This window comes from Cylas formicarius, unplaced genomic scaffold, assembly GCF_029955315.1.
Source record: "Cylas formicarius isolate icCylForm1 unplaced genomic scaffold, icCylForm1.1 PGA_scaffold_5__7_contigs__length_24384050, whole genome shotgun sequence".
Taxonomy (NCBI): Eukaryota; Metazoa; Arthropoda; class Insecta; order Coleoptera; family Brentidae; genus Cylas; species Cylas formicarius.
This window is the reverse complement of record NW_026844341.1, coordinates 17076338-17095162: the sequence shown is the minus strand read 5'-3', so window position 1 is coordinate 17095162 and position 18825 is coordinate 17076338. Positions and strand designations below refer to the sequence as shown.

Here is an 18825-nt window from a genome sequence, read left to right as displayed (position 1 = left end):
TAGGTGTTATAATAGTTTAGAGACTTAACTAGAAATAGAAGCAAATAGTGTAGAAGAATACTATAAATTTATTCAAAATACCACTGTAAATGACATTTAACATACATATTTCAATGTAATTATGCTTTGAAATAAAGATGGTTTATTACTATAATTATTATTATTTATATTATCATTATTAACACAGTAGTTAGCAGAAGCAGATTTTTTTATAGGTATATAATTAAAGATTAAAGATGTATGTTTACCTGCTGTTTTTCGTTTCTCACGTTAACACTCGCGTTTAAAAAAAATAAACTGAAACTTTTTCTGCAACGAAACAAATTCATACACGAAAAGCATCTGTCAAAAGAACTCAGTTATTCAACCTACGATCTTATTAAAATATACGTTTTGGATATAACGTCGGGGAATTTGATTACCACTTTGAAATCAGCACTCACCTCAACGACCTGTTTCGCTTGGTGTTGCGCCTGGCGAGTGAAACGAGCGAACTCTCCTCATGTAAGTGGTGCGGCTCGGAGCTATCCTGGGCCGCCATGAGCGGCGCTCCCTCTAAACTGATAGAGCCGGCGCGGGAGCCACCCAGGTGGCCCGCCATCGTATCCATAAGGCAATCGAAAAATGAAGATTTCTGGTTTGCCGGACACAACACAGAAGAACCATTTTTACTATTACTCAACGCGACGTCATTTTGTTTTTTTTTTTTGTAAAAATTACTCTCTCCGCCATGAGATTGCACGAACAAATACCTACGCCCTCGTCCCTTAGCGATATATTTACGTTACAAAAATAAAAGAAAAAACGAAACGCTACTGAATTCGGGAACGCCATATACCATAAACTTGCTACTGTGTTGCGTGTAGTCGGATAGGGGCGGGCATGGCTAAGTATTTAAATGGGATATAAAACGCCGTCCACCGTCTGTCCAGTGTACCGGGAGAAGGTGCGAATTTACTAGAAATGACGATAAAAGTCATGGCGATTCTATTTCATGTTAACGATAAAGGTTATATTGGCTAAATAAAAATTATTGTTAATAAACTGTATCCTGGTTCTTCAAATTGCTAAGTTAACAAGACACTGCTAAGCAACCAGCAATACTGATATTTCTGTGTTATTTGATTAAGAAAGTGCTTAGCGGCTTATATGGCCATTTTTGTAACCTGTAGAGCAACTAGTAGATTGAAAAAACGATACCAAAGTGATCTTCTGGATTCCCCCTGCATCGGTTTTTGTTGAGTCGAACTTGCTAAAGTTTCGCCAATCATCCTGTTAAGCTTGACTGAAACTGGCAAGCATTTTACTCTGTACCTGCTTATATATTTCTCGAGGGGGGCGGCATATTGGTGACCTGAGTGACCTGAGTGGCGGTTAAGATCGTTAGGTTGCTTATAGGTTTCTATAGACTCTCGGATTTTTCATTGGTAAAAGAATTGATGACATTCAAGAATTTTTAATTAAGTACGAAATTATCAGTTTTGGTTAGTATCGTCTATTTCCTTACGGATATGATAAATTATTTCTCAAAGTAAAGCGAAACTAGATTTTCGAAGAATTTTATAAGACGATGAGGTGTTGACATGATGGGATATTTTAAAAAAATTGGATAACGTTATGGTCTCTACAACGTAACAAAAAGGTCAGGATCTTCTACCTTACTGCTTTTGCGTTTGATGTCCTCTCCATAAACGCTTGTCAATTTTTCAAAGAAACTTCCACAGGCTACTGTGCGATGATTGGCGAAACGTTAGCAAGTTTGACTCTACAAAAAGGAATCCAGAAGTTTTGTGATAAGTAAACTTTCTCTTTATTTACAGGTTACTCGAGAAAAAATAGGTATTTTCGATGCTACATCAATTTTTATTGTCAGGATGGGTACTAGATCACAAGCATGTGAACATTTAATTATCGATATTCAGTCAACCTGTAGTAAGTAGAATTATTACAGTAGAAAATACTTGTGTTGGTCACGACTACCAGGATCATTCTACCAAACACTAAGGTTACGTTTCAGTTGATATTGTTAATGTAGAAACAGAAAAATAAATATTTTCTAACTTTTTAAGTGTTAATTTTCACCTAAGAAGGCCTACACCTAAAATTGACGTAAAAGTTTTCGTTTTGTCTTTCGAATACGACCGAATTTATTTTTTGCGACCCGCAAAACTGGACGATGGCGGGGGTGTCGGCGCCGGTAGGTGTGTACGTGTAAAAAGGTTTGCCAAAAAGTACACAGCGAGCATGCTCAAATGTTAAGTAGTACCTAAGTAAAAACAAAATCGCCGTACTGCGATCAAAAATACTATATATACGCATGCAGCATAGATAAAAAGTGAAATAAAGGAAGTCTTCACTACCCAACATCGATCAACGGCCGAGGCGTATAATACGGAACAAGTTCTAACATAACGTTAAAGGTTTAACTAGAGGAAATACGTGTAAAAAAACTTGCACATAACAGAGAGATGCAAAATGTTAAGAAAAAACTGTTTGCAATATAAAATAATAACAGAAAAGTGACGCCGGATTTGAAACCGTCAAGGCGCCCTCCATGGGCGGGCACTAAAACTCCGCCCCCTTCGCGCCCGGCAGAGGACGCCCTGACCCAAGGTCAGCTCTACACAGGGCGGGGCCCGTTAAGACGGTGCGCGAGGGGTGGTATTTCGAACAAATATTATTTGAATTTCGTTGATATAGTTAAATTCGGTTCCAAAATCACTACAACTATTATTATAATGCAAGGTTTGCACGTTTTAAACATAGGAGACTTTTTTAAATGTAGTAAATACTCTATTAATTTTATTTTTAGTATTTCGAAATACTATCCCGTTTGCTCGCGTCGATCGGTATATCCAGCCTGTGCGGACGAAACGGCATAGCCACACAAGTAGAGTAACAAAACATAGCCGCTCTAAGAACGTTACTCTCTAACTACGGCAGGAACTGTACTATGAATGAGAATTTCCCAAGTACCAAAAAATAAAGGTCGCTCGCTAGATTCAAAAATCGAAAAAAAAAGAACGAAAAACAAAAGAACAACTGCCAAAACGAAAAAACAACGCAATAGTGAAAAACGAACAAGTAACGTGGGACTTAAAAAAAGTAATTTTGGTCATACTACCGCAATGTTTGCAGACGGACTATTGCCGAAACCCTGAAAGGAACGATACAGTTTAAGTGTCTGTTTTTCGTTTCGATGCGCCTCTGCTCGCCTTGTTTTTTCATCTGTCTGTATTTGTGCAAAAGTTTTCTCATTTATAATACTGGACGTGTCGCGGGACAGAATTTTCAGCGTGACATTCTGGCCCGCGCACCGCATTTAATTAGACATCGATTCTTAGGGGGTGGGGACGATAGATGGGGTAGAGACGAGAAGAAGGGGAAACGGGGAGGTCAACTGGCTACGCAAGTGTAATACATAGAGGGAGTTCTCTACGGCTAACTATACGCGAGGGCGCGACGAAAAGTTCTCGGCCTGACGCATAGATGGAGCTTAAATTCTAAAATTTTCGGCTAAGTTTAAAGTGACGTCACGTTTTTGTTTGTTTTTTTGTTTAACGGCTTCTATTTTACGGAACTAATAGTAAGATTTATGTAGAAGGGTGTAGAGTATTAAAACGGGGAATAAACTTTGTGCAATAAAATATCCTTCAATCCCTAGTATTAATGTGGTACTTTGGAAGAACAAGTGCATTCAATATGGCATTTTTCCAGATACTTTAAAAATTACTGGAGTTATTCCAATCTTTCAGAGCGGTGACATTAACAATCCCGGAGACTATCGCCCCATATCCATAGTGCCACATATCGGTAAGATATTTGGAAGGGTTATAAAACCACAAATAGTTAATTTTTTTGAGCAGCAGGATATCTTTAGGAATGAGCAGTTTGCATTTAGGGAGCGATAAGTAAGGTTGTGGGTCTTGAGACTGGAAACCGGGTGGGGTAGACGTTGTGTGACCTTAGCAAGACCTTCGACTGTATCTCGCACGATCTTCTTAAACAGAAGCTGTTTAGGTATAGATTTCGCGGCGGGACCCTTAACCTAACAGAATCTTATTTACTAGACAGGAAACAGTTTGTGGGCGATGACAGACGTAAACCCTCTTTGGTGGAGATCTCCAGTGGGGTCCCCCAAGGGTCCATACTGGGCCCTGTATTTTTTATAGTGTATGTTGCTGATCTATGCCGTTTTTTGGGGTCCGTCAAATGTGCTTCATTTGCGGACGATGCCAGTTTTATCTTATATGGTCTGAATTGGAATGACCTACGCAACATTATTGGGCAACTGGAGAGCAATGCGAATAAAATAAAAATAATTTTTTCAAATTGACTACGGACAAAACTCAAAAAATATTCTTTTCGCTAGATAAATACAACAACGGCGAACGGCAGTCACACTTGAAGATCATATTTTATCTCTTAAGCGAAAACTTCCAGCTTATTCGTTCTTAGAAAAATGAGGGAGAGCCTAGACCTAAATGTCCTAATGACAGTGTATTATGCTTTATTTCATTCCCACATACCATATGGCACAATATTATGGGGAAACTCTGTCAATGCGGTTCAAATATTCAGGATGCAGAAAAAGCCTATAATTCTTGCTGGGGCGAAGCACAATGAACACTGTACTCCATATTTTAATGACACTGCTCTGTATCTATATTTTCCGTGATCTTTTGGAAATTCACAAAGATACTAATATATTTGAAGGTGTGTCTCATAGTTATCCAACACGTGCAAAAAATCTTATAAGAGTTTCCAAACACAGACTTGTTATATCACACAAAAATTCTTTAAACATTAACTTGTACAATATACTGTCAGATAGGTACAGACATATGGCTTTGTGTGTTCAAAACAAATATTAAGGTGTTGCTTTTTTAAAATTGTTTCTATAGTGTGGACGAGTATTCCATCAAAATAAAAAAAATAAATTAAAATCCTTGGCTTATTGAAATAGGTTTTTTTTTTACATTTTTATACTTTTTACATTTTGTATTTGTATTTTACCTTATATTGACAGACTGCAATTGTATTATTATTGTATAATATGTGGTTAACAAAAATTCTTCTTCTTCTTGTTTGGATGTTTTTGAAGACTATTGCGGTGAAATAATAAAATATTTTCCGCCTGATTCAGTAATAGTTATTAATAACACAAGCTATCATTCACGATTTGAATTGAATTTGAAGATAATTTGAGAAATCAATTTCCACAAAGATACGAAAAACATAGTGTGTAACGCCGCCATATCGTGGCGAACCAATGAAAGGATTTGCAGCATGGCACATCATAGTATTCAAAATAAAATACATTAGCCTACTATTTGATCAAGCCATTAAGGAATGACCACTGAATGAATACTATGATTTTTTTATAATTTCATTTATATATATTTTCCTATATTGTTTAATGAAACCAAGGGTACAATACTTGTACATAATTCTCAAATTATATATAAGTGACATCTATTCGATTACAGGACTAAATAGTGAATATCCATTCGACACAAACTTATTTGTGGAAGGTACGGATATTACTCAGGTTCTGAACAATGGTAGTAAGTTGTCTGGAAAAGCCGACAGTTGGTTTAAAGAAAACAAATTAATTTTAAATAAAACATATGTCACACGCTATGTTGTTTCGAACAAAACAGTCTAAATTGCACAAACCACTCTATTTGAAATGTGATAAGCATATTATTAATATAGTAGATAGTATAAAGTTTTAGGAGTAAATATAGATGAATTTGTGCACTGGAATGGGCATACTGAGAGTTTAATAAAACGGTTAAATTCTGTTTGTTATGGAATTAGAGTAGTTAGAAGGTACATGCACCGCAATACAACAAAAATTTTATATTTTGCCAATTTTCGGTCTATTTTAAAATATGGCATTATTTTTTGGGGAGGTCACAGCGCAGTACAAAGATTATCAGAAGAGAGTTATAAGGCTAATTAAAAAGATGAAGTGCGGAAATAGTTGTTCAGATGGAAGGTTTAACGGTGTCATTTTCTTTTTTAAAAGCCGGGAATGATACGTACAAACCTAGAACACGAAATGTAAATTACACAATACATAGATTAACTCTAACCGAGAAGAGTCCATACTATATGTGTAGAAGATTTTATAACAAATTGCCCAACAGTTGAAAAGAAATAAATAGAATTAGAACCCTACTCAATAAAAGACTATTTTGAGAAAATAATGTAACAATTTTTATATGTTATGGTTAATTGTACAGTATCGCTAGGTATTAGACCCGTTTCCGTTGTGTTTTGGTATTTTGTAATATACTAACACAATTCGAAATAAAGATTATTATTATTATTATTATATCCGTTGAGGTCACCATGCCAAATCAGGTTCAGAAACTTATTTTATGTCATTTTCACCCGGCTGACATTATGGCGAAAGTCGATCTTAGACTATTGAATAGAAAATTCTGGATAAATTTGAAAAATTTGACGGACTTAAGAAATCCGTAAATACAAAAACCTGTTTCATTGTCAAAAATTTACCATTGATGACGTCACTTTAAGTTTTTCGTAAATCCGCAAGTAAAAAAAAAATGTATTTTATTATCGGGCCGACGATCCTTCCCGCCTTTCGCTACAAGTCCCGCGTCACGATCGTCGTAGAGAATTCGAAATCCACGACGGTTCGCCGTAATCGGCACGCCCCCAACACGTGACCAATTAGAATTGTTGAAATTTTCAAAACCGTCTCCGTTTTGCAAATCGTCCCGACGAAACGACATGGACTTCTTTCTATCTAAAAACTACACCCGCACACACCGGCCAAAAACGCACACAAATCAGTCCACAACACTACAAGGGGGGCGGGAGCGGCAGGGGGAACGAGAGGGAGGGGGCGTGGCCGGTAGAGGGGTGACGAGGGGACCATTAACATCGAACAATCCTCTAAAAGTCGCGGAAGATAGCGAATCTGATTCGATAAGTAAAATAATAACAACAGAGTCATATAAGTATTCCGAGTTTCGAAAATGGCGAACGCGTTGCTTTTTTATGGAGGGGCGGCTTACCGTCAGGCCGCCGGCGGGTTCGATCTGCCCGAACCTGGTGCTGCGCCAACTCTCGAGGATGAGGAGGCCGCCGTAAATCTTGCCCACCGTGAGCCTTCCCTGGTTGAGCTGCTCGTTCGGCGGCACCAATAGGTCCACCATGTTTTTCGCCTGCAGCGGCCAAATGTTCTTAATCGTTTCGCGTAGTTCATCATCCGCTCGGTCCATTTCTTCGGCTAAACAGACCAACCGTCTTATGACACTGGCGACACGTCAACAACCCCTCAACTATATCCCGAAATAAGTCCCTTTTGCCAGAAAGTGGTACAGCACACTCGACCTTGTTCGGGTTCGGCTATGCAATATGCTGCGGCACATCAATCCAAACAAGGACGAGCTTGCGGTGCGGCTATCTGGCTAAAAAATCTTGTACGGGACATCCCTTCACAGAGCTTATTGAAGAATTTCTTATATGCAGTAAGTTTCAGGCATGTATAGAATGTAAATAAAATGCAGAATTTAGTGTCAAACGTAACAATTAAAGTCTATTACAAAAAAATTCAGATGTTGAATATGTGTTGAAGAAGAAAGGTGGGGTTCATGATTTCTAAGCTCTTTGGTCCCATAAATGTTCTGGACTGCCCGGAGGCCAATCCAAAGTTACATTTAAATAATTTTGTCCTATCATTGCATAATGTGGTCTGACATTATAAAACTCCTCCCGTAATCTCAACAAAGTTAGCGACGTGACTAAAGACAGAAAAGATGCTATGATGCTAGACAAACATCTAACGCGTTTTCATGTGACGTCACATTTAAAGCGGTTAAGGTGAACTTTAAGAGAAAATTAGAAAATGGTTTCTAATGTTTTTTCCAAATTTAAAATTCATATGAAGCAAACTTTATACCAGCTCGCATTTTGATTGCCAGATTTTCGCGTATGAGAGCAAACAGGGTGGTGGTGAAGTTCACTTTGCCTTCGTCATCGACCGGCATGTTCATCCGGATCAGTTTCTTGTACGCCAACCGATTGGGACATTTGTTGCCGAACCCTAAGGGCGGGTCCATGTTCTTCAGCATGTCGTACATTTCCGTAAAGTGGATCTTGCCGCTGGAATAGAACGCGCGTGCGCGCGATGACGTACGCGATCATTGTGCGTGTGCGCGCGTCGCGCTACTTACGTCGCGTTCGGGTCGTATTCGGCCCATATTCGCACAAACTCGTCGAGGTGATGCGCGCCCAGGATGGAAGAATCACGCGTCAAGTAGTCGAAGTTGTCCATGATGACGGCGACGAACAAGTTCAGCATCTGAAACGAAGAGAAGAAAGAGAGATTGGTCAGTTGGTTTAGTTTAGTCTACAATGGAATAGAAAAAGTTTGTTTCTAACTCAAATAACAAACTTACTGAGAAGAGTCCACGTGGGACGTTAAAATTTTGTAATTGAGAGCAACTACACTGAACGCTGTGCGAGGTCAAACAGAAAAACGATTCTGTTACTTTAATGTTGTACCCAAGACGTTTCTGTTACTTTACAAAACCTTTGCTGCTGGTTAATTTACGTTTTTGAATAATTTTTTATAGGATTCTCAAAAACGTTATTATAACACTTGATCCGTAACACCCTTATACATCTTCAAGCAGGTAACAAACATTTTACCAGCTACTATGACACCTAGACACGTTTGATGAACAGCTTCATCCTAACTTCTTTCGTTTGCACAATTTTAAACTAAGAACATGTCTTCCAGGAAAAGATAAATAAATCATATGTGAAAAGTGAGGTTATGAATGCATAATTGACATTTGGCATTTGGGTAACAATTGTGTACTAGACGTGCCGCCTTCACAAGGAAAACTCATAATAATTTTTCGTGCTGGGTCCAAAAATGGAAAATGCCTTTTTTTTTCTGCCAAGAACGTCAAAGTTTCAAGTGTGGATTGCCATGAAAACATGATTGCAGAAATATTTGAGGACTGGCTTGAAAATAAACTGTTGTCAAAACTATAGCCAAAGACTAATATGGTCTTGGATAATACCTTGTATCATTCAGCTCAAATTAGAAAAATTTTAAATACTTCTTCAAATAAAGAAGAATTTAAAGTTGAAAGGGCATACAGGAAGAAATAACACTGCAACAAAATTTGGTGATAGTACCATAAACGTAATTCGGCCAGAGGTAGCTAAAATATCAGTACAAAGCTGGTCTAACTGTGGAAAACTTGAACTTGAACTAGGTGACGACAGTATTAAAATTATGTTTAATATTTTGTATATTATTATTTGTAATTGTATATGTAGAAATGTAATGAAATAGAACGTAATATGTACATGCTTGAAGAATTACTCGTCGAAAAAGATTGAAAACTTGTTAGTGTACGTATGTGTGTACTGGAATGGTTATATTTCTGGTCCAAGTATACGAAGGTACCTAGTTGGTATAGGCTTTCTTGCAAGAGTAATATTGCTATAAGACAACAACAAATGAAGAAGTTTCCAAGGTGTTATATAAAACTTTAAAAAAAATTAAAAAGCGGAACTGCTGTGGTAGCCTTTTTCGAATTGATACCTTCATAAAAAGGAAGGATATCAAAATTTAAGTAATATTTTCTGAATTGCGTCGTCGTCAACAGACTCTAAACTATAGTCCGAATTTAGTCATGTATGCTGCTAACCGCAGCAACATTCCTGAACCATGAAGAAAAAAATATACGGAAGTTTTTGCCAACATTACCTTTTAAATTGTTCAAATGGGGTGCTTCAATTTTAGGAATTTTAGGAATTGTAAAATGATTTTTGAAAAAGGTGAAGGCTCGCTTTTTGTATAGTGTTTAGAAACATTGTAGTTGGGTTATAAAAGAGAAGTATTTTTATAGGACCTTTAAAAACATGGAGACCATAGCCTCTGTAGAAGTGACTAACTCACCAGAAACGAGCAGAAGAAAATAAACGAGACGAAATACATGTAGGCCAAGTTGGAACCGCACTCTTTGCCCTCCTTGCCCGTGTTGGGGTCACACTCCTGTCCCTTGACGCACGAGAGCATGATACTGGGCCAGTTCTCGCCGGTGGCGCACCTGAACAACAGCATCAGCCCCTGTATGAAGTTCCTGAAGTTGTTGTGGCGGTTGATCGAGTCGCTCGGCAGGTTGATGTTGCCGAATACCTGCGGCACAAATGTCTCGAACATCGGCTGACTTAGTACAATACAAATAAATGTTTATATTTTCATTTTAACATACTAGAAGTCTCTGGATGTACATTTGACTTTTGGATAAAATCTTGTTACTTTCAAAAATCGATGAAATCTGCGCTCGAATAAAAATTTTGTCTCTCGGTAAACGGTAGGTCCGTTCTCGTCGTTTGGTTTTTCTTGAATAACTTTCGAACCGTTGGAACTACAAAATTAAAATGTTCCTCGTTTTTAACCCTCTACGAGACACATAAGCCATTAAGAATTGGCCCTGATCCGATGCCGGTATCATCAGACGCGATGACCTCATTGATTATTACGGTCGATGTCGTCCTTGGACCGATGCCATTTCTTACAAGCTTATGCATCTCGTGGACGGTTAAAAAGGGGGCCAATTTCAGTTTTGTAGCTCCAAGGGTTCAAAAGATATTTACGAAAAACCAAAAGACGAGAACGGAGACCGAAGAATGGAGAACGGACAGACAAAAAAAATTTTTTTTTGACGCTGATCATTTCTGTACCGTTACCGAGAAATAAAATTTTTATACGAGCGTAGACACTTTCGAAAAATTCGATTTCTCGAAAGTAACAAGATTTTGTCCAAAAGTACCGATTTTAAAGATGCCGGTCCTTTTTTGAAGCCTTTTGGTTAAAGGTACATCCGGGGACTCTTACCATGTTAAAAAGGAAGTATGGTAACACCTCTTCCAGCTTTATAAAGATTTGTTCCACCTTCCTCATTACTAGCAACTTAGTTCTATTGTTCTAACTGGCGTGCTCCACTCACCTGCATCCCGATAATCGCGTAAATGAAAAACAACATTGCGATCAACAGGCAGACGTAGGGGAGCGCTTTGAAACTCTGGACGAACGTCCAGAGCAGAATGCGAATCGTATAGCCCTGGCGCAGTAGTTTAATGAGCCGGGCGGCGCGAAACAGCCTGAGGAAGCCGACGTTGATGAAGTTGTCCTGCAAGCCGGAAGGTGGCACATTTAGGTGGCCGTTCGACTAGCCCGAAGGGGATATTATTTTTCTCTAACGGACGTTTTCTAGAGCGCACTAATTGCCTCATTCTAAAAGTTAATTTCTAAGGAGATCTCTAAATATATATTTATTGAAACGGAGGAAAGTTCTATCGCAGTCTAAACTAAAAAAAACTAAGAGAGTTGTATGTACAAAACATCTGGTGTCTGTGTGTAGTACTATAGTGTCTTGGTGTGTGTGTGTGTCTCATTCAAGTGAAGTGGTACTTACCGGAATTGAGCAGGACACATACACCTTTTTCCCACACCCACAGGCGCGGTTCAGCCTGCATGCAGCATTCAACCCCCCCACCCCCCCATTTTTTTTTAAATTTATTTTTATTAAAGACACCAGTTGAATTCAGAGATTTTCGCGGGCTATGGACACATCATAACGCAGTTATTTGACGCGCGAAAATCAGAGAATACGAACCTTGAGCCATTTCCCGATAACGGCCGATAAAGTCATTTGATCCGGCTAGAAAAATCGGAAAACACAGTCAATTCAACTAGCGATAGACAACGCTAAACGGGTCGCTAAACTATAACTAAACTAATCGGCTAATAACACGTCTACGTCATGCCTAGTGGAAGACCAACCTTATAAAGGTACCGGTTAAATGCAACCTGGCCCGCGAATCGGACAAATCTGCCCCTAAACTATGGGTTCTGAGCGTAATTTTAATTAAAACGGGAACGGGTGCTAAATAGAATTCTGACTAAGTTCTGTTAGATCGCTATGACGCCGGGTCGGGGTGGCCCGACGACGGCCGATGGGACCGCGCGTCACGTGATCGGTCGACGTCTCGTTTTTAAGGCCTCTTAAAGATTGTTACGCAGCTGCCGAATTGCAACTTTCAAGAGCCAAAAATTAATTTCTTTCGCTATTTCGTTATTCCCTTTCCTATGGGGGAGTTTTTCGTAACGTGACGCGTGGTACCACTGCGGAACCCAGCGTCCGGGAACAGGTAGACAAAAGAATAGTAGTAGTACAGCAGATAAAAATCCGTTAGTAGTAAAACCGTTACTGGAAAAAAAATAATGTCAACGTACCCTGTCTTTCATTCGTTCGGCTCGTTCCTTGAAGCAAAACAGTTATTTAGTAACACACTCAGTAATAAGGTGGCAGGTCGGTAGCGCGTAGTGCGCGCAGCCGTTGCCGCGCACGACGCGCCCCCTAACCGCGGTGATGTGCAAAATATATCCGTATCGGATGGTAAACAAATAATAAACCAACATTCCAAAAACGAAAAAAAAAAGAAAAAATGTCGTAAAATGTTGCGTTCGGGGTGCACCGAGAGTGCGGGCGTTTTTGGTCCACAGCAGCAGCAGAACAGCGTTGCGAGAATATATATATAACGGTCTGAAATTTTATACCTTCCAAAACAGTCGGCCGTAAATCTGTGCGAATCTCGTGTCATATTGTGGTATCGGTTTGTAAATGGGGGACAGAAAACAAATCATAAATAAACGGACGTTATTTACACGTGAGCGTACGATACTTACACCGAACTCCACGACCATGGCGTCGACTATGCTCCCGATCACGGTGACGAAATCGAACGTGTTCCACGGGTCCTTGAAGAAGTTCTACATGGAAAAACGAAACGTGATGGATTAGTAAACGAGCAATCGCGTACGAGCCATTTCAATTCTAAAGCCCTCGCCTGTACTCCGCGAAACTCCTTTTCGTGCTGTGACGCGTCAAAGGAGTTTCGCCGCGCTTCTTAAACAACGACGTTTTGCATGCCGATTTTTTTCTACCGCTATAGCTTCCGCCCAAAGCAGCCGGGACGAGGGTACGTTATCGTCGGCGAAACTGCAATAAACCTAATCACGTGCACCCTCAACGTACGTTTCGTAATACTAGAAGCTTCGCAAGCGGAATTAGACTGTAAAAAAACCGGAGCAAACACTCGTAGAATCGTTTGGTTTTACACAATCTTACCGTCTATGACACTCATTTCTTTGCAAACCGACTCACTCTACTTACTCTACCGAAGTGTCTGAGATAAATCAAATGTTAAATTTAATTAAATCCAATGCTGCTTGGAAAAGAGTTACTTTCCTGATCTACGGAAAATATCAAACCACTGGCAAAAATACGTAATCCTAACTTAACCTAATAATTAGTGTTCTGTTTTGTATACTCAAATGTACGATTATTTTATAAATAATAATATCATTCCGACTGTGCAGTGCGGCTTCAGGTTCAGCTTCAGTACTTCAGTACATGAACTAATGTTGTTGACGACATAATCAGTGCATGTGACGAAAATATGGTCAACATACTGGGACTTTTCAAAGGCATTTAACACCATTAATCACAGTTATAAGTTAATAAGCGAGTTAAATTTTTATAATTTCTCCTCAGCATCGTGTAGCTTAATTAGATCATATCTATTAAACAGGTTTCAAAGAATATTCTCTAATAATACATTGCTCTTTTTAGTTTGAACTGCTGACATTTTGAACTCCGTTCTGTGCAGTAGAGTGCAAGCATTTGCTGATGACACTCAGCTCTATTGTTGTTTTTCGTATTACGTGTTATAAGTGATCTTTCTAGTGACCACAACCTCAAATTAAAAAAAAATAAAAAAGTAAAAACACAACTAAGCTTTAGTCAGTAGTTTTAACATTAAATAACACTAAATTAAAATTTGTAACTACTACGAAGAATCAGAAGGTTGTATTGGACACTCAGCTTCGGTTTAAGGAGCATTTAAAATCTAATTTCAAAAAAACCTACTGCGTCGGTTTTTGCTGAGTGGAACTTGCTTGCCAACGTTTCGGCAATCATCCTCCAGATTTTGACTGAAACTGTCATCAGAGACGGTGTTTATGCCCCTCATTTAACTGATTTAAAAAAATAATATACTAAGGGAGGAAAAAGTATGTTTAACGTTCTCTTTCTTCATTTTCCTTTCCCTTTGTTCCACTTTTTTCTTCCTGCTAGCAATGATTTGAGAAGTTAATTTTTCAAAGAAACTTCCACAGGCTACTGTAATACTTTTTATAAAACTTCTGAATACTTCCTGCGTCGACTCAGCAAAAACCAACGCAAGAGGAATCCAGAAGTTTTGTAAAAAGAAGTTTGAGAAGTTTTGCTAATGCTAACGAAAGAAGCATACACACGGGCGTCAACAATTCTACGAGTGTTTCTTCGACGACGGACCCTAGGCTATAGGAAAAACAGCAAACCGTTTACGTACCTTGAATCCGAACGCGATCAGCTTCAAGATCGTCTCGCAGAGAAAGAAAAACGTGAACAATATGTTCATCACCGCCAGTATATCCGAGAGTAAGGGCGGCGACTGATGGTACTACAATCAAAAACTTGAAAATGTAGCGCTACCACTACTCGTGGGGGAGGGGCGTGGGATGCGACGTTCGATTTCACGCGTCTCCGATCAGCGATAGTGTAACGTGTGACACGGGCTGCGCATGCGTCAATTCTACGCGAAGCACACAAAACTACGCGAAAGCATGCGAGCGAGATGAAACTTAATTATCGGACAGCTCGTCGACTCGTCGCGTCAAGATACTCCGCGTACAGGTCAGGCTTTTCGCTTGAAAATACACGTATTCGCTTTTGCTTTTTAAGGACGAAGGAAAAAACGAAACTCTAAGCGTCTGTCTCTACTGCGCACTCTATTGTAACCTTACCCTCACTCCGAATGCGAGTATCTTCAGGAAGCATTCGACAGTGAACATCCCAGTGAATCCCCAATTCAGATACCTTAGGATATCTTTGTACGTTTCGGTTTGATCTTTAAACTGTCAACACAGAAAGGCATTGCGTATTTCCATTGAAAGCACACACACAGAGACAATACCTAAACTTTCTACGCCTGACGTGTATAAACTAGTCCGACGCGTTCCGATTTACATTGTTTTTCGTCGTTTTTATTAGTAACGTACTACGTAGCATGCGCCCTAACCGAGACCGTCATATAACAAAGGACAACAAAAAATGACAGCCAACGAAAACAACACAAACGCGCCACACCCACTCACTGCTTAGTATTCGCGGCTGTTACACTAGTTGTGCATTTTGGCTTTTCAAGTTTCTGAAAGTTTAACTCGTCCCGAAGGGAAGTAGACAAATGGTTAATATAACGACTAGAAACTTGTAGCCAACAACGGCTTTCTAAGCATGTTGGCTTGGTGTTACGAAAATCCTTCTATAAGTTGTATATTCATAAACATTTTCTCAGTAAAGACGTCAAACTTCAACTCTGTGATATGTTAGTTTTATCCCGTGTCGCTTAATGCAGTATCGTTTACTAGCCAGTTATACTTAATCGAGATAAGGAGAGTGCCTCTCTGACTCAGGTTGACTCAAGCTGGAGGACCGATATAAAATTCAGTTAGTCACTTTTGTTTATTTACTTAACTTCAATGAGACTACGTCATTGTTTAAGATATTGCGTTCCTAAACACACTTCGGTAACTTTCCAGAGATCTTTTGGCTATAACGCAGTTAAATTATTATTATTATTAAGAACGTCGAGACTTCCCTTTGATACCGAGGAGATCCTCTGTCAACTCCTTTTGTTAAGAATTGGGTAACAGGTGCCCATCATTTAATCGCATGTAGGTTATATTAATCAGATAAATACTTGAAAAATGCTGGAGTGGTGTGAGGTAGACAGGGGTGTACGTGGTCAAACTCCAAGCGGAGATTTTTCAAGTCATTCAATTTTCTTCCTCCCGGGAGTTTGGCAATTACGCCCCTGCCTATATGGAACGAAAAATAAACAAAACCAAAGCGAAGAAAATAAAAACAGGTGTGTGACGTCACCGCCGCGAGTGTGCCCGCGGCCGTGCAGACGGTGTCGACGTAAGGGCGTGGCCGCTCTCTGCGTGAACACTTCCGACGAGTGCCGACTTTTTTTCCCGTCCTCCGGGGGTGTAAACGGAGACGCGCGGCTTCGTTCGCCTTACCTTCATCATCAGGAGCAGCGTGTTAAACACGATGAGCATCATGATGAAGTACTCGAACGGCGTAGACACGACGATCCGCCAGATTTTGTACTTGAGGCTGCTGCGCTTGCTGGGCATGTACCGTTCGAGCGGCCTGGCCTGTATGCAGAAGTCTATGCACGATTTCTGCGCAGAAAAAGGAACGATGTAAATGACGAACGCGCTAGATATTGCGTCATCATCGTCACCTGGTTCTTGTCGATCTCACCGCTCTGCAATTCGGCCTCGCCCTGCTCCTGGAATGTGATAATAATTAACGCAACGAAGATGTTGACGAAGAAGAACGGGAACACAACGAAGTAGACGATGTAGAAGATGGACATCTCGATACGGAAGTTCTGGATCGGGCCCTGGTCGCTGTACGTCGCCGCCATCGAATTCTGCAGCACCCTGAACAACACAACAAATGGTAGAATGTGGATGTGACGGGCTTAATCCGGTAGCCAAATTTTCTAAGCGCGAGGCACTGTTTTTATTCCGCGCTCCCTGAATAGGTTGATTCGACGGAACGAACAATCTTTTCCAGCTCTCTTCGAATAAGGTCCAACTAGCAAATTGGTAGAGAAGACTGCTGCATGGAATTTTATGCAAATTGACGAGATTAATATCTGATTTAACATTCATTTTTGATTTTGTTGTAAACTATAGATTTTTTAGTAGTTTTCAGACTTTGATAAGTGATCCCTCTTTGCATAGCAATTCCTAGGTAGCCGTTATTAACATATCGTTTGCAGTTTTATATCCGTCATAATCTTGTCGGGCGTAAACCAACTACAGTAAAGAATGCTGATTGATTTGTTAATGTCCATATATGTCTTTTGTGTCGGATTGCCTTCCTGCTGCGCCACAGTTTCGTATAGCCAGGAAAAAGTCATATCTTACCGTTGCTGTGATTTACCACGAGGTGAATTTCTGGGCACATTGCTAGAATTATTGTGGACCTCCCAGGTTAAACAGGTTAAACGAAAACCAGAAAAGTTTGACATTTCTGTCAGGATCTTTAGCGAGGATACCTGCAGGTAAGTGGTTATTTTTATCTTTTATTTGATATTAATTGTTAAAAGACCACTTTCAAAATACCTGCATGTATCTTTTGCTTTTAATTTCTAATTTAATTTACTGTCCGTCCTTTCGTTACATTGTGAGTACGGGAATTATTTGTCGAGATCACGTCACCTTAGTGTAAATAATGCCCTGTAAAATCACCAATTGAACCTTGAAATTTGATATTTTACTCTTATTATCTTTGTTATTTGTTATTATTATTTTTTCTTCTTCCCTCTTACCTTTTTCATTAATATCTTTGATGAGATTTAAATATTGGTTTAATCATAGTTCACAAATTTTTCCGATCAGGTTAATGGTTTACGAGAAAATATTTTATTCCTGGAAGTCAAAATACACCAAAATAAAAAGAAAATTCAAGATTGCGAGATTTGAATACGTCGTTTTTCAACAGATGAAATGCGGGTGTGAACTTCTACCCTTCTGTCAAATCTGAAGTCGATAGCTGCAAATTTTTGAATATAGCACTTAATATTTTGAACACCCTGTACAACAGGTGAAAACTTGAAATACAAAACTTTTAGCTGTTTATGCGGGCTATATCGTTATGTAAAACAGACTGGCATCCTAAGGGCGGTCTTTCAGTTATAGCCCATTTTTCAGTTTTTTTGATGTACATTTTTGAAAATTTTCAGGAATAAAATTTTATGGAGCCGAATCTTCTGGGTCTTCTGGTTCAATAATTTTCTTGGTTGCATTAATGCTTTTCTATAAATGAGTCGTTTCTTAGACCTTTACAAACGTGATTTTTATTTTTTTTTAAATACTTCCCGACCCCCCAGCCCCCCCAATTTCAATAGGTTCTATGAGAGGACCAAGCGCTATCCGTCTGAAAAATTTGAAGTCGATAGCTTCAAATTTCATACTTATGGTGTATCATAGCAATGTCCAAAAAACAGTCGAAAATCGAAAAAAAAAAGATGGACGCCGAAGTTTGAGCGCAGCCATTTTCACACATCTTATGCACCCCGTGGACGGTTAAAAAGAAGCAAAATTTGAAACTTGTGGCTCAAACCGTTCGGAAATTATCGTCGAAATGGTCTAGGAACAGAGAACGGAGAAACGGAGAATGCAGAACGGACAGACAAAAAAAATTTTGTTTGACGATCGATTTTTCGAAAGTAACAAACAACTACAAAGCAAGGGCGCTCAAAAATTGGGAAGGTGTCATGACCCCTACTCACGTGGGCCATCCCTCGCCGGTCTGTACGGCGAACAGCGTCAGCATGGCCATCGCTACGTCATCGTAGTGGAACTTTTGCGCCTTCCACTGGCGCGGCTCGACCCTCGGCACGTCACCGTCCTCCTCGTAGACGAAATAGTGACCCCTGAAACACGACGTGTTTGACTAATTCGAATTTTTTGTAATACATTTTACTTAATATTAATAAAAACTCATCAATAAAAAGAAAAAATTATTGCGAACATCAAACTTTAATACAATGTAATTATTATACGTTCACAAAAAAACTCTATATTAACAAACAGTTTTTAATTAAATAAATATATGAAAACGGTTTAATAAC

The 18825-nt window shown here is 39.3% G+C and overlaps 1 protein-coding gene across 16 annotated transcripts in view; it reads right to left on the bottom strand.

The window, feature by feature from the left end:
- The window catches only part of LOC132702239 (voltage-dependent calcium channel type A subunit alpha-1), a 74998-nt gene that overhangs the window by 12927 nt on the left and 43246 nt on the right, over nt 1-18825 (bottom strand). For 4 of the 16 annotated variants that reach the window (XM_060670760.1, XM_060670762.1, XM_060670763.1 and 1 more), the window contains 11 exons: nt 18484-18627; nt 16423-16624; nt 16196-16360; nt 14915-15025; nt 12755-12838; nt 11013-11195; nt 9959-10198; nt 8214-8341; nt 7940-8142; nt 7053-7267; nt 444-634 (listed from right to left, as the gene is read on the bottom strand). In XM_060670760.1, the coding sequence (XP_060526743.1) occupies nt 444-634; nt 7053-7267; nt 7940-8142; nt 8214-8341; nt 9959-10198; nt 11013-11195; nt 12755-12838; nt 14915-15025; nt 16196-16360; nt 16423-16624; nt 18484-18627 (1866 nt within the window). Of the gene's footprint in view, nt 1-443; nt 635-3124; nt 3158-7052; nt 7268-7939; nt 8143-8213; nt 8342-9958; nt 10199-11012; nt 11196-11681; nt 11727-12301; nt 12329-12625; nt 12839-14460; nt 14572-14914; nt 15026-16195; nt 16361-16422; nt 16625-18483; nt 18628-18825 lie in introns of all 16 variants that reach the window. The other 12 variants (XM_060670754.1, XM_060670755.1, XM_060670765.1 and 9 more) reach the window with 9 other exon arrangements.